General features: G+C 28.6%; 2 protein-coding genes across 5 annotated transcripts in view; one reads left to right on the top strand and one right to left on the bottom strand.

The window, feature by feature from the left end:
- The window catches only part of LOC107165446 (uncharacterized), a 32204-nt gene extending 30377 nt beyond the window's left edge, over nt 1-1827 (bottom strand). Inside the window, exon 1 of one of the 2 annotated variants that reach the window (XM_089220316.1) lies at nt 1460-1827. The gene's annotated coding sequence lies outside the window, so the exon portion shown is untranslated. The remainder of the gene's footprint in view (nt 1-1459) is intronic. The other variant, XM_015513671.2, reaches the window with a different exon arrangement.
- An 831-nt stretch (nt 1828-2658) lies between these two features.
- On the top strand, nt 2659-24069 carry LOC107165458 (uncharacterized). Of its 3 annotated transcripts, none has more exons than XM_015513691.2 (4): nt 2659-3195; nt 19052-19988; nt 20834-21321; nt 22277-24069. In XM_015513691.2, the coding sequence occupies exons 2-4, from the start codon at nt 19076-19078 to the stop codon at nt 22700-22702; spliced, it is 1827 nt and encodes a 608-aa protein (XP_015369177.1). In that variant the 5' UTR covers nt 2659-3195; nt 19052-19075; the 3' UTR covers nt 22703-24069. The 3 variants fall into 3 exon arrangements, with proteins under 3 accessions (XP_015369177.1, XP_015369178.1, XP_015369179.1); XM_015513692.2 differs by lacking the exon at nt 2659-3195 and adding an exon at nt 9909-10058; XM_015513693.2 differs by lacking the exon at nt 2659-3195 and adding an exon at nt 15091-15264.
- The last annotated feature ends 3785 nt before the right edge of the window (nt 24070-27854 follow it).

The raw sequence follows: 27854 nt of genomic DNA, 5'->3' as shown, positions 1-27854 counted from the left end.
AAATCCATCAATTTGACTTAAATCGATTTAAACTAAATTTCACCATCAACAATTAAATACGTTGCCATGTAATTCTATGAATATACATAGATATTTTAATATTTTAAATATTTTAGAAATGATAAGTGTTATTTTCGTGTCTTATTAAAATGTTTACAAATTTATTTTATTTTATAGAGTATTATAAAAAAGTAGATACATAAAACACGAGTATAATGCAGTAGAATACCATAAAATCATTGTTTAATACAATTGAACATATTTTGATTATAATTAGTAACTACTTGATGATGCAAAATTATTTTTAAGTTTCTACTGAAAAAATGTAAAGTTTTAGATACGAATACTATTGGATAATTATTTAATTACCTATTTACCGATATTTTGTTTAGTTAAAATGTGATGTAAGTGAAATAAAAATATTGTTTCCAAATCTTAAATACAAAATTAACAACATATTATTATTTATTATTAAATATATTGTTTGAATTCAAAATAAATATTAGAAGTTGTAATTATAATATTAAAAAAACCTTTTTTTCTATAAAAATAAGAATATTTTATCAGTGATAATTGGTGCGAATCTATTAAGTCCTAGAATGTGGTTAAATTGATATGATTGTAATACGAGTATCTTTTTTAGGTACTTAGGTAGTAGGTACACATTTTAAAATACTATGTGCCAATTTTTACTAATATTAATTGATTCATTATAATCGTTAAAATTGCACATAATATGTACAATACTAGTACTAGTATATGCGAATTATTCAACAATTTTCAGAGTTAAATAATTAAATAGCGAATCTATTGTCGAGCGAATCAAGAACCTAAGCTAAAAACAAATAAACATCAACTAATTCGATTATGTTATTCTTAAAACTTAATCGCTTAAGAGGAAGCTACACACATTTTTGTGGTCTCAGTCTTACAATTGCGTAACATGGCAAATTTACGCTTAACATTTAATTCCGTTAGTTTAAAAATTAGAATAAATTTATCTATTGTGAAACTTAATGGTAAGAATCTGTGTTTGTATATTAGTTTTTACGATAACTTGGTTTTTAAGTGAATATATGAGTATTTTTAATTTGTGCTTTTTGTATAAGCATAACTTACTACAAAAGTGAACTATAAAAAAAAACTCACATACAAGCACAGATAATGTTAACATCAAGCATCATAATAGGTCGATTCACTCTAATTTTTAAACTAACGGAGCTAAACGTAATTTGCTGAACGTAAATTTGCTATGTTATGCACTTGTAAGGCGGAGACAACAAATGGTTGTATAGTGTCCTTTTAAGGCTTAATCAGCAGCAGCGGTCTGTCGGACGATCGAAAGCAATTGTTTTATATATTATGTGACTCGCAGTCGGCCTAAAAATACATGCATGATGATGGGACTCAGTTTACCAACTAGTACGAGACGTATACTTTGTGATAAATTCCAAATTACCTTTGGTTGGCTGGTATCCCCTCCTCGGTATAAGTTGTTGGACTAATGCCCGGAACGACAGTCGCGATTGTGGTATCGTAGCGGTGTGTATACCGCGGTTCGGTTACAACGCGAATTCTCGGTAAGATATTACTTTTGAAACAAAGGATACACAGTGATAATATTATGCTCAACGCTTATAATATTATCGTATAACCTTCGGGCATAGACAACTTGATTGGATTATATTCGTCTGCACACGTATGTGTGGAAATCACTGCGTAGGATTCACGTATTTTCGTTTTCATTCAAACCGTACTCGGAAAGGATCGCGGACACGACTGGCCGGCTGCTCGTTTGCACTGCGCACGACTGCACGGCAACGATAATATTAGGTTGCAAGGTACGACGCAACATTGCCGCCATCAACAAAATAATAATAGTAATAATATAATCGTTGCGCTTACTACGTCATGACGACGATAAATATCGTACGGTGGATCCATGTGCGGTGAAAGCCTACTTACTATCCACTCTGCGGCGGCAACACGTACCACGCTCGTACGATAAAATTATTACTATGATATTACGTAACTATAATATTATTGTTGGGGTTTTTAATGTTTTTATACAACAGGGCATCGTAGAGGCGGGTGAAAAGGTCATTCGATGGGGGTGGAAAATTATTAACAAGGTCATTCGAATCGCTCCTCGGTTGTCCCGCCGACGCGACGATTAGATATCTGCGCCTATACGACGATCCAGGATACGATTTCCGGTCGCAGACAAGGTGGCAGCTGTCATAGACACGATCATAATAATATACTACCCACGTTACACGTAATAATTATACGACCCAACTGAAACAATAGCTACTCGATGATAAACCTACCTATTATTATAAAAAAACTAGCGATGACCGTTCGCAATCGTCTGCCCGGAGAACGATACGGGAGAAATTAACATAGTGAGTACACAAAATGTATATTATATAATAGTGTAGCGATATTATACGCAATCTTCGGCTATTTTGTTTTTGAACGCAAGCTACTCGAGACGTAAAAAAAAATTAAACTAAAAAAAAGCGCCCAAAACCGAATTGTATTAAATTTTAGTGTCGTCGGGTTGCAGGTGGGGTGGTCAGTCGTCTGGATTGCGTGTGAGTCGCTACAGCTCGGCAGTGGCGACTTTATATTACACGAGGAAGAGGCGGTATGCCACTATAATATCACATGGTTTCATGCCGCCGCCACCGACGACGTTGCTGTATAGTTATTCGTCCGTACGCTCTAAAATAAAAACAAATGTTGCGCGATGTTACACCACACCGACTTCAATACACGCTGGCATAGTATTCCAACGAAAAATCCCACATCGACCACCATAACTCGTTCGCGTCCATCAATACGGCGCGACGGTCCTGTACAGCGTATGCGTCCTTATGAGCATTTTACGAAACATAAAAATATCGTTACTATACTATAATTTATCCTATACGATAACGGTGCAACGATAACATTATTATAATTATTATATTATCGTAAATACGAGTATTTTCATGTGACCTAATCATTTAATATTATAATATATTAAATTTTAACACGACTGCGCTATTTGATAATAAAATATAAGTCACGTTACGCGCGCGTAATACACTTAATGTATATATTTAGAAGTGCTAGTGCGAAGCCCATGATATGCAGTGAGTACGTTGCGATGATTACGTTTTACAAGACTCGAGACCCAAAATTATATAGGTTAGTATACAATTAATATTGTAATATTATATGAAAACTATAAACTATTATATATAAACCTCGACTTTTCAGGTAGCATAAATATTTTAAAAATATCTGAGCGCCGATTTGTATTATTATTATAGATAAAGATAGTGCTGCAGTTTTTATTTTTGAGAATCACAATGTGAATTTATTCCTGAATCTAAAGTACATAATTTATGCTATCCTCTAAGAGTGTTATATTATTTTTACATTTTTGTTTTATTTCAATGCATAATATGAAGAAAGTTTGTACTTAAATATTTAGAAAAGCAAAATGTATTAAATAATTTCAAAATAATAGGAAATTACGTACATTATTATAGGTATTTTATACGGAATCTTTAATATGTTGATATTTTGTAATTTTAAGTATTTGAGTATAAATTATATTAAAATATTACATATAGGGGGTTGAATTCAAAATGTAGGTATTAATTTAATGTACGAATCGTGTTCTTCACTCAATTTTGTTTAAGGGATGGTCCCTAAAAAAGCTCCCTAAAAAATTCGTTGTAACTTGTAAGATAGTTGTCAGTGATTTTTCATAATATACTATGCGATCTGGTATTAGATGGACGCTACATGCTGCTTATTTCGTTAATGGATTCGGTTTGTATTTCTTTTAATAATTATTTGTCGATAAAGGAATAGGTGTACAATATATTTGAATGAGTAGAATTACAAATATGTTCGTAAAAAGACTCAGAAAGATTATCGTGTTCTCCAGACTAATATTGACATTTTTTTTTATTATACCTGCGTCATTTCCGTGCCCACAGTTGAGTTTATACTTTACAAACCCAATATTGGCAATATTATACATAGGCTGGCCGACCTTCATAATAATCTACTGCACACCGAATAGTTGTGGTGAAGGAAAATGTACTATTATGGATATTTTGAGCTAATGGGACCAATTCTAGGCCACCAACCGAAAGGATAACTTAAAAAAATGTATATATTTTTGTGACACAAACGCGTAACTACATAATATACCTACTTAATAAATATTGTATAAAATAATTATCGTGCCTACGATTGGGTTGAAAACGTGTATGGATGTTATTTTCCCTCGCCGCTGCCGATAGATATTTTTCAGTAAATATAAAATGTCATAAAATTATATTATATTATATCAATGTCGTGCCTATGTATCTATACATAATATGAAATAATATGATATTATGTTAAATTTTATAATATTATTATTATTATTCTATGTTGGCCTAGATCCATCACTACCTATATATAAAATAACCATAATAATATGTATGCGTAGAACAGTGATCTGACGTCCGTGTTAAGGACATTTTAGTGATCTGTAATTGCTAATAATAATAATCAGCCCATAGGTGTATATATGTATCATCTATGCGCCATACTATATGCGGTAAACATTCACACGCAGTTAAATTTTTCATTCTCAGTCGAGTTGTGTTTTATTTTTACAAGTGAAGTTTTTGAATAATGAAGTTCGAGCACAGGTCGTAAATTTCAAAATTGTTTTCACTATCTAGTATGATAAGGCCAAGGTGATGTACATAGGCAAGTTATTATAAATGTAGCTGATAAAAAATAGCTGCTATATTATAGTGCTATAACTGTTATTTAATAACGATATTTTTAAATTTACAAAAATACAAACAAATATTATTAGTATTTGTACCAACCTACGATATACGTATTTTAATTATTAAAAAAATAATTATTTCAATCAGTAGAGATAAATAGGTCGTAGGTATCTCATTTACATTGAAAAACATAGGATTCGATTCCCATCAGCGTGGAAGTATAATATGATAGGTATATCATAACATTATAGATTCGTGTTCTACGTATTCTAAGCGTCAACCTTCAGTACTTCATACGGTATTTATCTAAAAATCCAGAAATTCACAGAAAACCGTATTATTGTTTTTATATATTATATGTTAAGGTAATTTAATTAATAATGTATCAACAAATGAAAAATAATTATAAAGTATTAAGTACACTTATATAGTTAAAATATTATAATATGTATATTTTACCCTTTAGGTAGTGAGTTTAGTTATTAATTGTTAACATTTAGATAAACCCATACATTTATCTTTAAATTGAGCCATAAAATATTTCAAATAATTATTTTTGTATTACAGTAAAGCAGTGAGAGTCATTGTTCTAAAAAACTTTTGGACGCTTGCATTAATTTAAAAATCTATGAGTAAAGATTATTTTTTTTAATACCTAAACAGTAAACATATATTTTTAATGTACCTATTTAAAATTCTCGAAAAAGCAATGAATGCATTGGTTTTAAAATATTGTTAAGTGAATAGTTTTTTTGTGTAGTTTGATTGCTTAACCTTTTGAAGCAGTAAAATTGCTGCAATTTTCACTTTAGAAGTTTGTATCTGGTAGAAAATCAGTTCTAGTTGGTATTTTAGGAGATCAAAAAACTCCAAGTGTTTTTTTTTTTTAATAATCTGCAGGTAAACAAAAAAGAACCTGAAATATTTATGTTACACCACCAGTTTACGAAAAAATTGATTTTCTTTTTGTGAATATTTGAAACGAATAATTAAAATTTTCAACAGATTCAAACATTTTCTAAACATAATAAAATTAATTTTCAAAATTATTTTACTCTTTTTAAACTATTGAAATTATAGATTTCTTTTCAATTTAAATGTAATAAATAATATTTTTATACCGATAAAACTGTTTTTATAAAAAGATTAAATGTATTATATTGCAGTATCCTTCATAATTGGTCTTATAGCAATCAAAAAATATAAAGCTATGCTGCGATTGATAATCTATTAAAGTGCATTTGGTTTGTCAGTAATTGTATGTATTAACTATTAACTAATATACCTAATAGTTATAGATAATGAACTTAAGTAAATAATATCTTATAAAAAAAATTATTATTAAAATTAAATTAATTTATTGTTTAAATCAATATTATTTTTCCACTGCCTATATATCGTTGGAAAACGTTATTTAAAGGATGAAAACGATGATCGTTGTACGTTACGTAAGTGCTTACTTGAAAGTGTGTAATTTTTTATGGGAAATATTAGCATGATCTACCATATTACTCAAGGAAAATTATAAGTTATTTTAAGAAAAATATATAGGTTGATAGATCGTCTCAGCTCGTTTTTTGTATACAATAATTTATCAAATTCAACTCTTATTGAAATAGTGTAATATACGATATACCATCCTACTAAATGACGAAATACATTTGAAAAACTTGAAATCTATAAAATAATTGCACAGAAAAACAAATTATCCGACTTTTTGACTTCGCATATAACTATAACTAAAAAATTATAGTAGAATATAGTAGAAAAAAATTTGAACTCCTTCTTTCAATAAAATAACGTTTTTAGCTCACAAATTCAAAAAATTTAAATAAGTGTAAATTTAATTTAATTAATAGGCAATTAAATAATAGGTCTGTGCGATTAAACAAAATATATATTTCCTACTTAATTATGAAGTATTGTATCATAAATGTTTACGAGAATGTTTAAATGTGTATGTAATAGGTATATATCAACCATTTGATTTTTACTTATGTATTTAAATAGTTTTACATTCATTTAATGCATATTTGAAACACACTACTTATTCACTTAAGTTATTGTATCAATTTTATGTACGGATCTTAGTTATTTAATACAAAAATATTTAAAAAATAAAGTCGGGGTTTGCTATATAAAAGATTTCATGATGATATCATATATTATGGTAAGTAATTTATAATTTATATTTAGACTATTTAGTGCTCGGATTTGAATGAAATCTACATTATTTTTGGGAAGTTCAGATTAATGCTTTTCAAGTACAAAATCATTTAAAACTTAAACTTTTACATTTTATTTCTAATAGTTTTATACTTGTTAGACGTTTTTTATGTTTTTTATGTATGATTTTGTTGATTGTTAGTGCATATTTAAACATTATATGAATTTTAAGATTACACTTAGCTGGTAATTCAAAATATTAGTTCAAGAAATGTTGTTTTGACTATTTATTATTAACTATTAATTATTACGATACGTTGATATCGTTTTCGCCTTTTTTATCAGCTACAGTGCGCTTAATGACTGTTGTGTATCTTAAATTATAACAAATAACCACGAATTATTGTCAGTTTGCATTACGCCACCATTCTGTGTTTATTTCGATAAATTTGCATTTTCGTTTGCTAGAGAAGTGTTAAATTCATTTTTTGGTGATTTTTAAATACAAGTTATTATGGTTAAAATGCAATTGTTTTAAGACATTTTTATCTGGGCTTTTGTTATAAGTTATAAAATATATGTCAATACCAACGTAACGTATAATTTGAATATATTTGTAGTATAAATAGCCTTTAATTTATTTATTATATTAATGATGTATAAAAATTAAAATATATCTACGATGTGGATGAAAGTTTTGAAAACTTTCAGTTAAAGTATTTTTAATTACAAAATATATCTAGCTAAAATCGTTATTTTTCGTTTAAATATCTAACTAATTTTGTAAAAATTTGAAAATGTGACTTCAACTTTATATTTTTAAATTACTTTTAACCACTTATGGCTTAACGAATAACCTAATATTTCATTTAATAACTTTTTTTATCAACATAAATATATTAAATTTTATAAATTATAATATAATGTCTAGAAAATTCTAACACAAAAAATTTGTTGAAAATTTCAAGTATCTGTGGTCATTCTTCTATGAATAACTACAAACTAGTTAAAACTACTTGATTTTGTAATAAACTACTGTTGTATAAATATTCTCAGTTTGCATAACTTGTTTTTACTTTTTCACGATTATTTTGAAAATACTTGGAATTCAACAACAAAAATTGGATTTTGATAAACCACATAATATAATCATTTTTACTGCTCAAACATGATGAAAATGAATAAATTTAAAAAAATATTGAAATAAGCACTTACAATCATAACGTAATAGTATAAAACTAAAAAGCATGTGTACTGTGTAGCAAAAGTAAAACATTTTAAATTAAGTTCGACATTCCTACAAAACATGTAAAAATATGTACGACAAATGTGAAAATATAATTCATATAAAGTGTACGAATAGTTTTATGTGACGTAAGTTATTTATAATATCAAAAAAGTAATAGGTACAAATTAGTTATAACTTATAACTAATTAGTTATAAGTAATTACAAAATTAAAGTTTCAAAAATAAATTCATTAGTAGTAATATACTAATATAACTTCATTCGAACTTTGTGTTAAGAAAGTTTACTTTAAAATAAGCCCTTTATTGATGACCAACAAACATTTGTTTTCTTTAGTACACACACTTTGGTAAAATCATCAAAATCTAAAATACTATGATTATAGAGAAATAATATAAAATGTATACCTTTAGTCAAATAGTGTGTTTTCAAATAATACCTATATATAATATTTAAAACTTCACTTTTTTAAATTAAAATATCATATAAAAATATAAATCCATACAGTTACAGTACGCTATGCTGGTGTTACTGATACTGTTGCAGGTATTTTGATACTGCCGAGTTTAAGTACCCACATTATAAATTTATCTTATATAAAATATAAACAGTCGGTAAATAACTACCTATATGGCTATTTGGCTATATATGTAGTATCCAATTATTGGCACTCCAACTATGTTAATGTTGTACGGTAACAACGTTCATAATCTATCATATTTAACACATAATTTAAAAAAAAATTATTTTAGATTCTGAGCGGAGCGAGGAATGTATTAATTTTACAATGATTATGTTTATTTCCTTTTCTTTTTCTTTTTTATTCTGTAAATACTTTTTCTCCCTCTAAAATTACTCAAAAGTATCAAATGTAACATATTTTCTGAAAGGTAATTTTCTTGAACTGGTACTTTAGAGAGATCATTTTTCGATTTTCGAAACGGTATTCGAAATAAAAATGGTTAATTTAGAAAAACGTACGATTTTATAATATTAAATAATTACGGACGACGTTTTCTACCAGAAATATTGCTTCAAATGAAAAGAGTTATTTTTTGTTTTATTTTGAATTTTGTTCCTTACGGTTTAAGGTTCGGAAAATTTTAGCCATTTTTTCGCTATTTATAGACATTTTAATCTTGGGAGTTATTTTGTTGTAATTTGATTAAGAACATTCATAAAAACTTGAAATTTGGGTTGTTTACTTATATTAGCCTTACATTGACATTGCAAGATTTAAGCGACTTTTTTGTTTTTAAATCTAAGATTTGAAAATCTATAATATATCCTAGACAGATAAACCGTCTCGTCTCAGAATCGTTTTTCGTATACAATGATATTATATCATTGGATTCAAATTTAATTACATACATTACAGTGACCCACTTGTAACCTACTGTACAGCAGAGTAATATTTATAACTTACCCGATTTTTTTAAACTAAAGTTGTTGTATTTAAAATTCAAAGGTTATATTATTATGTAATACGATTATAATCTTACTATTTATAATAAGGTATAGGTTTCTAATAAGGTAGGTATACAATAAAGTTCAGTAGGTACATATTTGAACTATAATTTTCATATTATATTATAATGTTAAACTAACAACAAATAAATAGAAATAGGCAGTACCTATAATCACTTATCTAAAGATTTTTATATTTTAAACACACACACATTTATTAGTTGGCTATTAAATCTAACAGTGCCTTTCAATGTCGATGAAGTGCAGTCTGTTTTCTATAGTGTTAACATAGATTTTTTTTTAATGCTCATTAATTTTACTTTAGAAACATTCTCGTACATATACATGAAAAGACAACAAATTTAATTCGGTCTATACCATATAATAGGTTAGTAATATAATAATTTATATTCATATTCTATATATCCCCACAATTAATATTAATAATACTGCTAAGTAAATTATCTTTTTTTTTTATTATTATTTGAAAAACTTGATGAGAACCATTAGTTTCAACCAAATTATCTTAAATAGAATGTTCATTACATTTTAGGATTAAATACTATATAATTCAGTATTAGATGAATTTAATCTTTTTATAAAATCATTTTTGAGGAGTATTATCAAACATTTTAATAGGTTTCTAAAAATTAATTAGTTATTATAAAATCAATAATATTTTGAACTGTATTTTATACTTAGTTAAAAAAAAACACAAATAACTGTGTTAAAAATCTGTGCAGTTTAATTTTAATAGACTTTAAGGGGTATTTACTATTTCCTCAAGGAATTTAGAATATTAATATATCACTGACTACACAGTGGAGGATTATTTATTATACATCAATGTACTTATCAATGCTAAATACAAATCAAATATTACCCTACGGTACATCAACAGACATCAAAGTCACAACTTCATGCAAAAACGAAAAAACGATTACGGACTAAATACAGTTTTTAGATCAACATATTAAGCTGCAAACTAGAAAATCTCACTTTGCTTGAAGATTTTAATACAAAGCAGCAAATAATTCTATATATTATGTATAATTTATTAATTTTAATTATGTACAATAACTAAAGACAATAAATAAATAACCTAATATCGAACTACCAGTCGTACTACCTATATGTAGGTACTGGTAACTAACGGACAAATGAGCATAACGGAGTACAAGGTGTTCTAAACATACGTCTTAGAAACCTAAACATACTATATAATGCATAAATATATAAGATATAACATTAATATATTATATTATATACAATTACATTACCTACGTGGTTATCTTTATGTCATATAAATTATAATTTAATGTCATAAGTTGTTACTTAATAGGTTGATAATATAATTATTTAAGTATATACATTTCGAATATTTAATTAGTTTTATGAATTTTGAATTAACATAAAATTATCTAAAATTATCTCGATAAATCCCTTCATATTGGATTTTAGGTGAATAATTTATAAAATATTGATATTAGGACAATAATTATATAATATTCAATATGAAATATTGTGATTTTTTCATTACAGTAGCACAACCAGAAATTTTTAATAGAGGGTGTCCGACAAAATAAACCATCTTAATTTGTATAAACAATAAGTATATATTTTTACTATCAAAACTTTTATACGCGTGAAAAAGGTAGGGAGGTCGGGACACGGAGTCTAACTCCCTTGTTGCACCACTGTTTCATCTTATAGGTACTTGTTGCACGATTTGTAGGTTCTTATGAGGGCCGTATTTTTTTTATTTTTTTTTTATTTATTTTTTTTTTTTTGGGGGGGGGGGGGGGGGCTATGGTATTTTCTTCAACTGAAATTCCCAATTCAGCCTATATGAGTTAGAAAATTTACATCTGATAGGACATAATAAGCAGACTTCACAAACAATTCCTGGAGTTCGGGGGGGGGGGGCTGAAGCCCCATCAGCCACCCCCATAAATACGCCCCTGCAGGTTCTTATATAGGATTTGACATAAGTTTGAAAAACCTATGTGTGTAGTATAGGGTGCATTAAAATACCTTCAAAAATTAAGATTTGTAGGTAAGAAGTTAAAAAGCAAATTCTTTCCTTCTACATATTATATAATAATACGTGTACCTATATAAATTGTATATCATTTTGTGATCTTTAAAGTTGAACTCTGATATAATATAGTTATAATCCATGCAGTCACAGTTCAGCAAGTAGTTAATTAAGGTATCTTACCTATGTTACTTACTTGAAAAATGATTAAAGTAATATTTTTCGATCTATTATTCTTGATTACTCATTATATACGTCATTGTTGTATAACAATATATTACATAATGCTATTAGTTAATTTCTTATTTTCCATACATATTTTTCAATACAATTTTAATTTTAAATTCCTATATAGATAAGTAGTAGGTAAGTACCTAATAGTATTGTCAATCGCATAAAAATTAATTTATGATTGAAATAATGGTGTACAATAAAAAATAATTATATTAAATAATCAGGTGCGTATAATGATGATTTATAGTTAGTCTTGTTAAATGCTTTGAGTTTAAACTTAAGTACCTTTTCTAGAAAAAAATAAAAAACAGATACCTAGCATGTTGAAATTTTCTTTAGGTCAAAATTGAAAATTCCGGATAGGTCATTTTCAAATAAACGAAAAACAAAAAAAAAAATCATAGAAAACGTTATTCTTATACAATCGGGTGACCTTGCCACCTAAGTTACATAATGTATTCTGGTATTCAGATTTATTGAGAATGTTTAAAATTAGTTTACTTATCATAATGAACGCTCATTCTATAATGACCACAAACAAATTTTTATATGCACTTACTTTCTCCTTCCATTTATTTTTATGAAGTTCTATCAAAATATGAATCAATAATTATTTTGAAGCTGCAATAACTGCGTTTTAGTTGTTCTGATTCTGAGCTCAGCGAGAAACTCATTAATTTTTTAGGTAAGGATTTTTTTTTAAAAAAAATTTTTGTACATGTGTTTCATGTCAAGAGTCACAACATTGAATAACTTTAACATTTAAGTGTATTTCTAATGACAAATTTGACCTATTGGGCACATTTGACTTCCCATCAAAGAGAGGGAAGGTCAAATTTATATAAAAAAAAAACTACAAAATTGAAAACAATAATGTTTACGTAACACCAGTTTTCGAATAAATCGATTTTAATTGTTTTGTTCTAAGTATAATGCTACAGACAAATAATCGTAAAAAGACTGTAAACGTTTTAGTTAACTCATACTTTAAAATAATATTGGAATACCAGTATATAATGAATATTTTATCTCTTTTCAATATATTTATAGTTTATAGACATTATATAATTATTATTTATGATGTTGATAAAATTGTTGCTTCTTCGTCAAAAAGCTTAACAACTTAATACATGGTTGTAAAAAATTAAAATTACTAAAATTTACAATTTCTTAATAAACTTAAAATTTAAATCTTACAAATTATTTTTAGTTGTAACTATAGCCGTTATATTTGAAAGTAAATTAATTTAATCATTTAACTAATTTAGGTCTAAATCAAAATATCCGTTAATCATGAATTAATTATGACAATATTGTACTTTAATAACAATAATATATTTTAATTCAAAAGGCAACCAGGGTTTTAAAAATAAAATGTACTACCTATATATTGTTGGATATACTACATACATAACCCGGACCCTGAATTCATCTGAACGATAGTAGAAATAAAATAACATTAAAAAAACATGGCTTACAGTTAAAAATTATACATTTGATTTATGACAATATTTATTATTATTTATCATAACTTTGCTGTTTTTTATTAAAATGTATTATGTTGTAATTAATTGAATCAATTGAGATATATACGTATATTCTAAAAACAAAATAAAAATAAACCAAAAATAAGAAAATAACCCATATAACGTCAAAACCTTTGCTATAACTATATAAACTGTAGGTAGTAATAAATTCGAAAGGCCTTTGATCAATAATCATCAATCAGTCTTCGATTAAAAAAAAAAATATCTCAAATTTATTTTCATTACTAAATACAAATAATTAATAGCTACTAAATAAGTTATATATTGATTATAAGCTATGCTAAATCAGATATTTATGATAATATAATTGCATAACATCAACAATATAGATTATTATATAATGTACTGATTAATTTGAGATTATTTTTATATTAAATATGATATAAGATACTTTAAGCTAGTGCAATGTGTTGTCTTCGTCTTACAAGTCCATTATATAGTAAATTTTACGTTCAGCAGAACACGTGTAGCTTCGTATGCTTAAAAACTAGAGTGAATTGACCTCTCATAAAATTTAAAGGTATCAATGTTATCTAGGCAACCTCATATGCTTTTTATTATATTTAAATTTTAAAGCAAGTTATGAGTATTTTAAGATGCACAAAAAATTTACAATTTTAAAATACTCGTAACTCGCTTTAAATGTAATATATAATAAAAAACATATGAAGTTGTCTAGATAACAATCTTTCCTTTAAATTTTATCGGAAGTCAGTTCACTCTAATTTTTAAGCTGACGGAGCTACTCGTGTTCTGCTGAACGTAAAATGTACTATATAATGCACTTGTAAGACGGAGACAACACACGCGGGGTATCACATCTTCTTAACAAATATTAATATACGAGGGTGGTTCAAATATGATCGAGACAAACGCTTTAGATGGCGCGCATGTATGTTTTGAAGGTCGTGGCTTTTGTATGTGATAGCTAGGTCTCATACGAACAGTGTGGCATTGTTTTCGTCCGATCACGTGTTTCACGCGTGTGCTACGACCATGAGTGAACGTCAAATGCCGACTGCCGTTGCGCAACGTGTTATCATTCGTTTTTTAGTGGGAGAAGACGTTAAAAACACGGATATTATTTTTCTGCGTTTGCAAAAGCAGTTCAGTAGTGAGTGCCTGAGTAGGGCTGCCGTGTTTAAATGGATCAAATCATTCAAGGATGGCCGCAAAACCGTCGATAATGAGCCGCATGATCGTCGACCGCGAACCAGAGTCACACCAGACAACATTTGCCATGTTCTGGGACCGGCAGGGCGTGCTGTACGTCGATTTCCTGTGCACTCAACGTACCATCAATGTTGCATACTACTCTAACCTTCTGAAAACATACGTGAAACCCGCTTATCGCTAGAAACGGAGGAGCATTCCAGCACGAAGTGCGATTATCTTCCAGGATAACGCGCGCCCTCATACCGCGCGTTTCATGCTCGATACAATATCTAAATTGGTGTGGAAGGTACTAGAACACCCCCCCCCCCTACAGTCCAGATTAATCGCCCTGCGACTACCACATGTTTGGACCACTGAAAGAGGCCCTCGGAGGTCAAAAGTTCAACACCAACGACGAGGTAGAGGGGTTTGTGCGCACATGGCTGTCCGAGTTGCCTTAGGAATTTTTCGATACCGGTATCAAAAAACTTTCCGAAAGGTGGACAAAAATTTTCGGAAAGGTGGACAAAATGTATAAATATTGAGGGGAATTACCTAGAAAAAATGTGATTTTTGTCTCGATCATATTTGAACCACCCTCGTAATTCTTGTTTTAATTGGTAATTTGAAGTTGTTATAAAAATCAACATTTTTAGAAAAAATATTTGTTTACTTTCTATCGTTATAGCTATAATTTTTACTCTTTAAACTACGGTAAAACAATTTAATTTCATATTCCAAAATAGAATATTCTTTTGATAATTTCAAAATATTTTAAATGTTAAATTTTTCAACATAATAGTTAATAAAAGAAACAAAAAATTCACTCTATTGTATATGTTAAGTTTAAATGAGTCGGTTATTGTAAAGTGTAGATGTTGTGTAAAATTAGAATATTGTACTGTAACCAAAAATCTAAAAAATACTGTAAAATTAACTGGAAAACGAAAAATTTTAAAAGCAACAATATCATAAATAAAACTTGGTAATAATGTAGGCTAGTTTATCGTCTTTGTCAGAACTGTTTTTCGTATAGAATCATATTAATCATTGAAATCAAATTTAATAGGTACCCATATTACGAGTATAGCCACCCGGGTATATTTCAATTACGCCAGAAATCACAGTTAAGGAAAAAAAATTATGGTATTCAAAAAGGTTATACGTCAACTGCGCCGGACGATATTTAGGTCTAAAAAAGATTATACATTAATTGCGCCGGCAATACTGAAGTTGAAAAATAAGCTGATTACACACTAGGCGATTTGAACGTACTCGTCTGCGTTTATATTACACACGGACGATTTAAAATCGATTTTAATTTTTATGATTTAATTTTATGAAATTTTTATATTTTTACACTTTATTTTATATGTTTGATAATTATATTATAATCTAATAATAGTATAATAATATAAAATTTTATAATATCTTTTTCGCACAATAGATATATATTATGTATACCAAATTAATTTGTGATAAATTTATTGGTGCAAAAGACGTATACCTTTTTTGTTTGGGATAATTCCACCGGCGCAAAAGATGTATAAATTTCAGGTAGTCTAGAAAAATCGGCGCAATTGACAAACTCCGAGCCACCCACAGGACACCTACTATAAGAGCCGTACTCGTCCTAACCCACTTTTTTTCTCGATGAATTTAAGGAATTTAATATTTTTACCTCTCCAAAATATCAACTAGATCAAATACTCAGCTATCAAGAAGCACCCCCAAAGTTAAATATCAAAGCATTATTTCGGCTACTTATCATATATACATAATACATTATCGAAAAAAACATAATGTTGTAATATCAATTCATCATTGATCAAATTAGAATTTAAAATGTATAATTATATATACACATTAATACATTATATATACATTTTAGTGAATAAGGTTAAAGGTTTGGAAACACTGCAAGGTTGAATAATTATTTATAATTATAAATGAATATTAAAATGATATACTATTATGCAAAATAGTAAAATGATATGATACCATTATAATGGGCACTGCTATACCATTTTCCATTTCATATACAACATAACTTAGAATGAATAAAGGAAAAATATGTGAGTTCACTCACGCCGGCGCTAAACCACAAGTTTTGTAAGGTGTAGAAACCTACTGACAAACTAATTCAATCTCAATATTTATGTTTTTTACTGTAGTACCTTCACTGGGAGGCTTCTACTCTCTGTTATCTCTATCTATAAGTTTTTATTTTAATTTTTTTATTACTATAATCTATTATTTCCTCGGTTATTCTTATTGTTCTTTTTTGCAACAGATTGAATAAAACATTGTAAAAACAAAAAAAGTTCACTCACATGCAATAGATAGGTAATTTAATTATTTTAAATACCTACTGGAAGTTTTTGCTACTTAAGTTTAAAAAAGTCTGGCGTAAAATTACACACATTTTTAAAGAATGTTCAAAATTCAAATTTTGAAGATAATGAATAATATTCTAATTAGTAATTTACAATGTATTTTGTTATTCTTCAAAAATATTATTCGTAAAAATTTAAAATATTTTACCATTACTTAAATTATTACAATGAGATTTTTACAATCAAAGTATTACATTATATTATTATTATTATTATTACCTATACAAATTTTAAGCTATTTATTGGCATTTAAAATTTTAAAATGTATTAATTTATTTTCCATAATTGGCTACAAATGTTATTAATGTTTATGCTCTATCAAAAAGTTTGAAAATTTAATACAATGTTTACTATAAGTTTTACTTATAGAAATTTAAAAAATGTTAATGTATATTTATTATTTATATTCAATTAGTGTCTCTAAGTTCAAATTATGGCGAAAAATTTCGCGTGGAAATCACGACATTTTCTAATTATTTTTAACTACAATTTATAAGTTAATATAGTTTTTTAATTTAAATACTATATGTTTGACAAATTAAAACAAAGTTCCTCGTTAGTTTTTACAGAAACCTAAACATTTTAAAAATACAAAACAATTTTTTCTTGAGCGTTTTTTTTTCAATTTAAACTTCAAATATAGGTATACGAATCTACGAATATATCAGAAAAATATTTTTATTGGTAATATAAATAATTTATAATGTACAATAATATATAATATACAATTTTATTTATTTATTTAATATATGTAAGTTTCTCGATAAGTTTTTATTTATATTTTCAGACTAGGTTGTTTTAAGCTTGTCTAAAAAAAATGTATTCATCAATTTTCCATTTATTTTTCTATAATTAATTTAAACTAATAGTCGTCTTAATGTACAACATTGCATGATTAAAATTGATAAAAGCATAATTGTGGTTCATAATTTCGATTATAAATGGTCCCGACTGACAAGGAAAACACAACCCATACTAACTTTTTTGAATATTCGTGATCTAAATTCACTCATTTTTTTTTATTCCGACTTAAATAAAGATATTAAATTTTAATTTTAAAATATACGTAACGTATACACTTAAAATGAGAATATATAACGAAATATACACCAACATTTCAAAAAAATATAAAATTAAAAAAATCTTTGGACTCCTATTATTATTAAACAGATATCTGTATCCCTAAGCTATGTTTTGAATGAATATTAGACACAGACTTCTATACTTACTAGATAAGTAACTCTTATAATATTTACATTGTTATCAGTGAAGCTCACACGGGGATGACCGCCATCTTTTCGGTTGGCAAAACATTGGTTGGCTGCATATACAAAATGTATAAGGAATAAATGAAATTATAAATTTTTTAAAGGTGGTATATAACAATAATGACAAAATGATCTATATAAAATAATTTGTTTTTGTTACAAACAACAAGTCTAGAAATAATAAAATACAATACAACATCAATTAATATTTATCATAAATACATATATAATATTGCATACTAATTTCCAACCGAGAAATGGCGGAACCCGGCTTCAACTAATGCACGGAGTTACTTATCTAGTTATTATAGAAGTCTGTGGTTTTAGAAGGCATGCAAATGTCTATAAGTTCTTAACCTTATATGTATTTATAATTTCGACCTTCTCAAATCTTCTCGGAATACGCAAAATCTTTTTTTGCTATACCTTATGTTTTTGTAAGACAAAGACAAAACATGCATGCGAGTATAGCGTCCTCTTAATACTATTATAGATGTATAGTACTTTTTCTAATAAATAATCGAATTATTTGATTTTGACTTTATCATTGACATTCATAATAGTTAACATAGTAATAATTCAACTTAGAATGTATCTATTTAATACTTACATTGTATCTCAATCTCAAAGTAATTTGTATTGTTATAATACACTCTTCATTCTTATATTTATATATATAATAATAACATGTTAACTGTTGTTATAACTTTTGAAAAAATAATTTTTTTTTAAATATATTTCAGTTTCACCAAACATCTATAGCAAAAATGTTGACTTACATAGACGTGCATTTTATTTACACCCTGCCTGTCGTCGCAGTATTGGCGTTGATAACATGGCCATTTATAAGTCGCTTAGAACTGTTCAAAATCGGATTCATCTGTACAATGGCATTTTTGTACACGACACCATGGGACAATTATATAATCTTCCACAACGCCTGGATGTACAAGCCCAAAAACATTTTAGCCGTCATAGGATATGTGCCCGTCGAAGAGTACATGTTTTTCGTCATACAAACCATTATGACATCACTGTGGGCCTTGGTTTGTACCAGGTGGTCTCCGGCTTGCTTCAGTTTCAATTTCAATAAGACAAGCTACACGATGATCCGATGGATACCGATATTAGTCTTAGCTTTGACGACAATTCAGGGCTACAACATAGCTACACCGGGTAAAGACACGTTCTATTTGGGCTGCATCATGTGGTGGTCGTGCCCGGTCATAATGTTCCTATGGTACGGTGCCGGTAATTACTTTGTCAAAAAGTCAACGTCGACAACAATTGCGATAATTGTTCCCACTTTGTACCTGTGTTGGGTCGATCGCATAGCACTCAAAGATGACGTATGGCACATCAATGAGAAAACCTCGTTGAACATATTCGTCGCCGATGATTTACCGTTCGAAGAATGTCTGTTCTTCCTGATCACCAACGTGATAATCGTCCTGGGCAGCATGGCTTTCGACAAGTCCTACGGGCTTGCGGACACGTACACTTCCGAGTTTCCATTCCGTTACAGACCAAGTTGGAAATACTACAGTCAGCAAATGCTGCCTTTCGTGACGGCCGAATGCGATATGTCACCGAGTCCAGTCAATGACATCAGACAGTGTTTAAACGTACTTAAAACGGCTTCCAAATCATTCAACGCGGCCAGTCTCGTTTTTCCAGCAGGTATCCATTATACTGTATAGGTATAAATATTTTGTTTAGAACATGATCTAATATTGAAAATTTTTTTATTTTCAAATCCTAGAGTTATTGTTATGTTTACATATCCAAAATAGACGAAACAATATCTTTATATTATTTATATATATTTCACTTCGATTACCTAAATAAAAGCGTTGTCAATATCGAAACTGCTAGAGCTAGCTTATCCCCAAATATTTTAACGTTAGTTGTATTATTTATATCTCACATAAATATGATTATACTGTATTATTACAAGATGTTTGATGTAATGTATACGTGTATTAAAAAATTTTCAGTTATGTGTATTTATCACTTTAATAGCTGGTTAATTTTTAACGGTAGATAATAAATGTTTAATAAGTATACATAGTTTATACTAATTTTCTAAATATATTACTATACCAAATTGTCAGGAATATAGCAGTACTTACTGTAGCTGGTATATCTACATATCTGTTGCGTGCGTACGTTTATACACAAATGTATGATGAAATTTTTTATATATCCACGTAACTCATATGTATATTATATATATGCAAATGATGATATGGTATATATATTATATATCCTCTTTCAAACTTTTTTAACACTATGTATTTATTGTACAATAAAGAACCATTAAATGAAGGTCCTTGGAAATAATTATTTGTCTTTTATTAATATTATATTATACTTATTTTAATTTTACCTTTACTTTCTTTGGATAATAATGTTCCTATATATAGATACATTCAATTTGAAAGTTCCAAAAACCTTCCTAAAACGGTTCTACAAAAATAAAAATAACAATTGGTGGTCACTGATGTGCGTTATCTTTTTTGCAGGAGTCCGTTTACATTTGATCATACTATACGCGTTTTGTCGGGTGACGGACGATATGATCGACAGCGAGCCAAACATTGGTATCAAGAAGCGGAAACTCACGCTGATTAAAGATTTTATAGGCGAACTGTTCGCGGATAGAAACTCGGACTACGACGTGAAAACATCGATGACTTCGGGAAACCCAAAATTGGATTGGAAACGTTACCGCATTGAGCTAACTGACGAGGAGCTGTCGTGCTTTCGGGCCATATCTCGGATATCATTTTACCTGCCCCGTAAACCATTTTACGAGCTGCTCGATGGCTACCAGTGGGACGTGGACGGAAAAATGGTTCACAACGAGACCGACCTGCTGTTATACTCGAGTTACGTGGCTGGAAGCGTAGGAACGCTGTGCGTGTACGTAATGGTATACAAAAGTGGTGTAGAGATCGACGATGATGAAAAGCACGATTTCGTTATCAGAAAAGCACAACAGATGGGACAGGTGAGAGCGCACATGACAAATATTGTATATTTAAAGGGTGATTCTTGAAGCATGCTCACGTCCATTATTCTTTAATAATGAATTAATTTAAATTATGATGTTTGGAATTTTAAAATATACTTACACATAAGAAGTGTAAATGTGTCATGTGGTAGACAAACTTCTATTTTGCAAATGAGAACCTCATCCTTTTTACTCAACTTACATTATTTAGAGGATTATTTTTTTGAAAATGTTTGTGAACCTCCTTAGTTTAAAATTAAGAATAGTTTCTCATTTATTAAAGTATTTCACATAAAGAATTATTATCCTTCGAAACCGTTTTACAAAATTATAAAATATATGTAATAGTGTATCTAATGATTTATTATTATATACTTGAACTTTCATTTTTACAAATAATTATAAATGTTGATAGATTGTTATTAATTCCTAATTTTTTTTAAATACTCCACTATCATGATTTATAAATTATAACTTATGTATTAAACAAATATCACAGTAATAAAAAACACGTTACCAATTGTATTTAAGAAATAAATATTATAAAAATGACTTGTCAATCGACGTATAATATTTACAAAAAAAAAGAGAGTTACCTACGAATTACCTATTTATATCATACTTGTATATGATATGATGTTTATAACCCTATATTACTTAATATTTATATATTATATAGTCATATAGATAATTATAGATATCAACACACGCATATTCCGAGCATTCAATTTTATCGAAAAATTGTTTTCGCATACTCAAAGGGGGTACTCTAAACGTAATAGGGGGGCTTAATCTGAATCCTCCTCCCGCGAGGTATTTCATAACTTAACCTCGTGAGCATAATAAACTATTTTAACACACCGTGATTAGTCTCTCCAGATTTTCAACCAAATTTACGCTTATATGATGCACTGACCACACTACATCTTCCATGCTTATTTATATGCCGCAGGTGCTGCAGATCGTCAATATTTCTCGGGACATCGTCACCGACAGCGAGACGCTAGGCCGGTGCTACGTGCCCACCGAGTACATGGATGACGCAACCGCGGACGTGAACACTCTGTGCCGCGACAGGGACGCGTGGACCCTAGGCTCCGATAAACTGAAAACGTACGCCACGCGCATGATCAGGCTGGCCAACCAGTACCAGTTGGAGTCTCTGGAGGGTATCCGGTACCTGCCGTACGAGGTGCGTGGGCCCGTGCTGGTGGCCACCGACATCTACCGTGGCGTGGCCTGTGCGGTGGAGGCTAGCCCGACGTACCCGAGGAGGGCGTCGCTGAGCAAGTGGGAAAAGATCCTCGTCGGCATCAATTCGCTGTACTTCAAGAGCCTGAGATACTTTTTCCAAGCCGAACGCTGCAAACGCTGTTGACGCGACACTGATATAAGCCACACTGCGAAAATTGCACCACCACCAGTGCCGCCGCGGCCTTCGAATGCGCCTGCTGCATTCATGATGCATTCCCCCGATCCACTGCAAATTGCAATATATTATGTTAACCACCGCGCGAAAAAGAAATATACCTATTACACCTAACAACATTCATTTTTATTTTGTTCAATGAAAATTTCATTTATATTATGTATAATTTCACTATTTTTAACTTTTCTATAATTCTTTCATTTTTTAAATAATTGGGACCAAATAATACACTTTTTTAAGACGTTTAACAACAGACATCGAATATCGAACCAATAGTGTTGACACGATATACATAACCTTTCAAAACTTAGATGATTGTGTAGACTAATACAACAAAGTGTAATGCATTGCTTTGCAGCTCGTCCAAATTATGACTAATTGCTTATTTATTTATTTATTAGAAAAAAACGTAAGTTTTATTAATTGTTAATTTTTTATTATTTGTACGTTGGACTTTTTGTTTTAATAATCAAATCTTCTTCGTATTAAAAAACCCTCAAAATCATTACGAAATAAAAAATAAAAATATTAGATATTGTTTGGTATACCTATGCTAATAGTACCTACCTAGTACCTATAAAAATGAATACACTTAATTTTCATAATCCAAAAAACTGACTTGGAAATCGAGTGTGTACCACTGTTTAATGGGCCACTCTGTATATTTTTTTTATTGAAATTTTAACCAAACATCCAGTCTGTATACTTGGGTATTTTAAAATTATACATTGATTCATTATAATTTATTTATTCATTTTCCAGCGAATAAAATAATTAATAGTTGACTATTTAGCAGTTTTAACTGCTATATCTACTGGTACCTACCTATATGCATTATATTTTATGTTAATATACATACAGGTTTAAGCATAGAGTAGGTATACATAAGTTATATAAGAATTGTTGTAAATGCCGTTAAAACTGTACTTATATGCTATTATGCAATACAATTGTATCTACAAAATGCAGAAATATTAATATAATGCTTGTTTAATGTATATATTACCTATATAATATTATGCGTTTAAACACGAAACTATATTAATTACATTTCATCGCAACAATGCAACTTCCGCATGCGTGTTATATTCCATATTATTTATGTTTTTGCATCAAGTACCTACGTAGACATGAGGAAATACATTTCTAGCTATAAGTACCTATAATAGCTGTATGCATATTGTATATATTACCTCCTACAACATGATAAATGCTATAATTTTTTTTTTGTACCCATATGATAATAATTATGATATTATTGTACTACCTAACCGTTTTGTTTCTCTCACGGCCATTGTAATATATAATTTATCATACATTGTGTTTATAATATTTATGTTATATGATATTCTTGACCTACCATAATAACTAACTAGGTTTTCAACTTTACATTTGACCGAGATTGATACAAGATTGTATTGGTTTCACAATGATTTTTTTTTTGTGTCTGGTTACATGTATCATGAAATTTGTGTTATACAATAGCAGGAAAAAAGACTTCGATCTCCAACTTTGAGGGGGAGGTTTCTGATGGAAATTTAAATCTCTTTGCTACTTTTTGGAAGGTCAAAAACTCCCAATACTTTAAAAAAAAAACAATACCAAAATTAGGTATAGCATGTATAACATGTTTTTGACAAAAATTTAGTGTTTTTGTTGTAATTTAATTAAGTTTATTTTTTTAAATGAAAAACTGTTGACTTGAAATTTTTACCTAAATATTTATATTAGCGTTTAAAGACATAATTATGCAATTTTGTATCTTTTTATACTATAAATCGATGTTTGAAATTTTTGGCTTTTTTAGTTTATATTTGAATGATCAACATTTAAAACGAGGTTCCTCATTAATTAGGTAGTTCTCACTAAAACCTAAAAGCCTAAAAAAATTGTATTAATAGTTTTTTTTAATATAAAAAATTGAAGTTACATTTTTTATGAAATTGGATATTCAAACAAAAAATAATGATTTAAGTTCTTTTTGTAATTTAAAAATTCACAAAACTTTTATACCTATATTGTTATAAATATTTTATTATTCACAATGGTGTTTACAAAATATTTAAGTTAATTTCAAAGTATTGCCTTTTTATACCAGGAATTTATTGACACCGTTCTATATGGTAAGGTACCGACTTAAGTTAGTTTAGATTTAAAAGTTAATAAGTAATAACAATAATATATTATATATATAATATACTATTCGACTATAATAATTATAAATTATTTATAAATAATATATTGAATGCTTATAGGTTTTTGGTAAAAATTAATTTAATCTAGTATATATCAACCGTGTTATTAATAGTAAAATAAATTACAAATAGCAATATAAATCTATAATAGAATAGGTATTAGGTATACGCTTGATAATTGTGGAGTATTTTATACTAGTTACAATCTCCGTTCAAAGCCGTGTTTTTGTTTTGCGATCGTAAGAAATGTTATTAATAATTGAGTTTAAATTACAGTAAACACATATTATTTCAAAAAATAGGAAGGTACTAAAATTTTTAAAAATATTTCTTTATCTAATTTTATTTTTTAAGTCATCCAGTACTAAACATTTTTGAAATTATTCAGGGAGAAAAAGATTTGAAAAGAGACAGATGTACAAGTGTGATGGTAGGAGAGGAACTTTGAAGACAATTTAAGATGGAAAACTAGGAGAATCGATTTCTATACCTGTGTCTTGCATCAATGATCAACAAGACTGAGGTGAGTGAAGACGGTTTTGGAATGAGAAATATTCGTGTGAAGGGCGAGTGTTATTGTGTCTAAAAAAGAACATTCGAAGGAAGCGTATCTGAACCTTTTCAACCATGGAACTTGCACGCGCAATGGAGGATTCCAGAGAACTAAATGAAAATGACAACTATATTAAAATATTATTATATTCCTAAGTATAGAACATTGTTTTCGGAATATTATAATACATTTACGAATTTCGTTCATTGAACCTAAATATTTTAAGTTTTCAAGATGAGTGGATGTTTGAGTGTTTCTCATTAAATTATCTTACAGTACCGGACTACGCATACATAATACATAATATTATGCACAGTCCGTCATTTTTATATTGAAGCGAGTATTAATTACTGTTACAATTTATTTGATCTACTGAAGTCGGAAGTGGTACCACTGGATACCAACTTCGCCCATACTACAACTCTACTAATGAAAGAATAGAACACTCCGAACACTTAACACAACTGCTTGTTGTAACTTTTTACATTTATTGCATAACAGGTTATTGATTTCAAATAAAAAATATAATTTATTTGGTGTTTATTTTTTGTACCTACTGACATCGTATATATTATATAGGTCGAAAAAATCAATAAGCTCTTTACCTAATTACATGGGAATTATATGGCGTGAATGTTGTTTAAAACTTATCGAAATGTACAAAAAATCATAAAGTCTGGGACGTGGGACCTAGGTTGATTGCGTGTCAGATACTGTAATAAGTTGAAAAAAAAAATCAATATCGAAACTTGCACGAATATTTTTGGAAATGGAATAGAAATAAAGAATTCAAAATTCAAATAATTTCAAAAATATCAAATATATCAAATAATTGTATATACACAACAGTTACAATACGTTTATTTTATTTTAAATTCATATACATATGAAATACTGGGCCCCACTGAAAATACCCCTGAGGGCCCAGGAAATTATTTAATATACATTTTATACCGACATTTTTTAATTTGAAATTCAAAATTAGAATTAACAATTTTGATTGAGTGTAATCAATGTATTGATTTTACATTGAGTTTTTATAAGTAATAAGTATGTCTGAAGACACTTGATCAGTATATTCTAGTATATAAATGCTCTGGTTATCGGTTATCAATATAGATAGAGATTTATAGTAGCGAATTGGATTTAGTTGGTGGCTTGGTGCTTTGAGAAAGAAGAAAAAGCAATTTAATACATTGAATTGAAATTTATAAACTTAATACCCCAAAGTCTTGAGAGATAATAATATAATCAGCAATACCTCTTTTAAAAAATAAATATGTTATAGTATTATCATTATTATTGGGTAAATAAAAAATGGTCTTAGCATTAAATGTTCAAGATGAAAACAGTTAAAATATTGTCCTGTATTTCAACAACAAACTTAAACACTCATAAATAACATTTTTACCAACAATTAGAATTTCAATTAGAATATCTTATGTACTACGTTTTACGATTGAGTTAAGTTAAATCAGTGAAATTAAATCGGTTTTAAATTGTTTAACTACATAGTACGAGCCTTTTATTGCCATTATTTAAACATAGTAAGTTGTAAAAATGTAAACCATTTTAAAAGTTATAAGTGTAATAACCCTCACATTATGTAGTTGAGGAATTTAAAACCAATTTAATTTCAAACTGTTTTAAACATAGTAATAGTTCAGTAACAAATGTATTAAATTATAAAATTATATTACTAATACATATAAAATCTTCGGAGATATACTCAATACTTCAATAGCTATTGTTTTTCAGAGCCACATATTGTCTACATATTGAATTAGGTAGATTTCTAAGGATTTTAACTTTTAATCAGTAGATTGAAAAAAGCATGTTCATATAAAGCAGGGATGGGCAACTGGCGGCCCGCGTACCTTTTTTATCTGGCCCGCGCTACAGAAATAGAAGTGGATTTTACTAAATTGTCTATTGAAAAACCTCATCCTCAAGTATCACATTAAATAATAATTGTAAATATAAATAAATAAAAATAAAAAATAAAATTTTAATTTTTTTTTGCTTTCTCCTGCGGCCCGCTAGATTTTAAAGTATTTAAAAGTGGCCCGCTAGTTACTTTGAGTTGCCCATCCCTGATATAAAGTATTTTATTTCTTCACAACTCTCATATTCTGACTTCACCCCTCTGATAAATCTATACTCCACCAAAATGTGGCTCTCTATCTGAAACAATCTACCTGCGACCTTCGCCTCAAGATATAGAACTATTACATTATTAATATCCTAACAAAAAACCGGGTTCAATAACTTACATTTACATATACCATACATTGTTCAATTCAATAGGCTACGCATAGGACATCATCTTCTACCTAGCCACTCATTCAACTTG

This window comes from Diuraphis noxia, unplaced genomic scaffold, assembly GCF_037042655.1.
Source record: "Diuraphis noxia isolate RWA-SAM2 unplaced genomic scaffold, SU_Dnox_SAM2 contig0002, whole genome shotgun sequence".
Lineage (NCBI taxonomy): Eukaryota > Metazoa > Arthropoda > Insecta > Hemiptera > Aphididae > Diuraphis > Diuraphis noxia.
The sequence above is the reverse complement of the archived record's forward strand: the minus strand, read 5'-3'. Positions and strand labels throughout refer to the sequence as shown.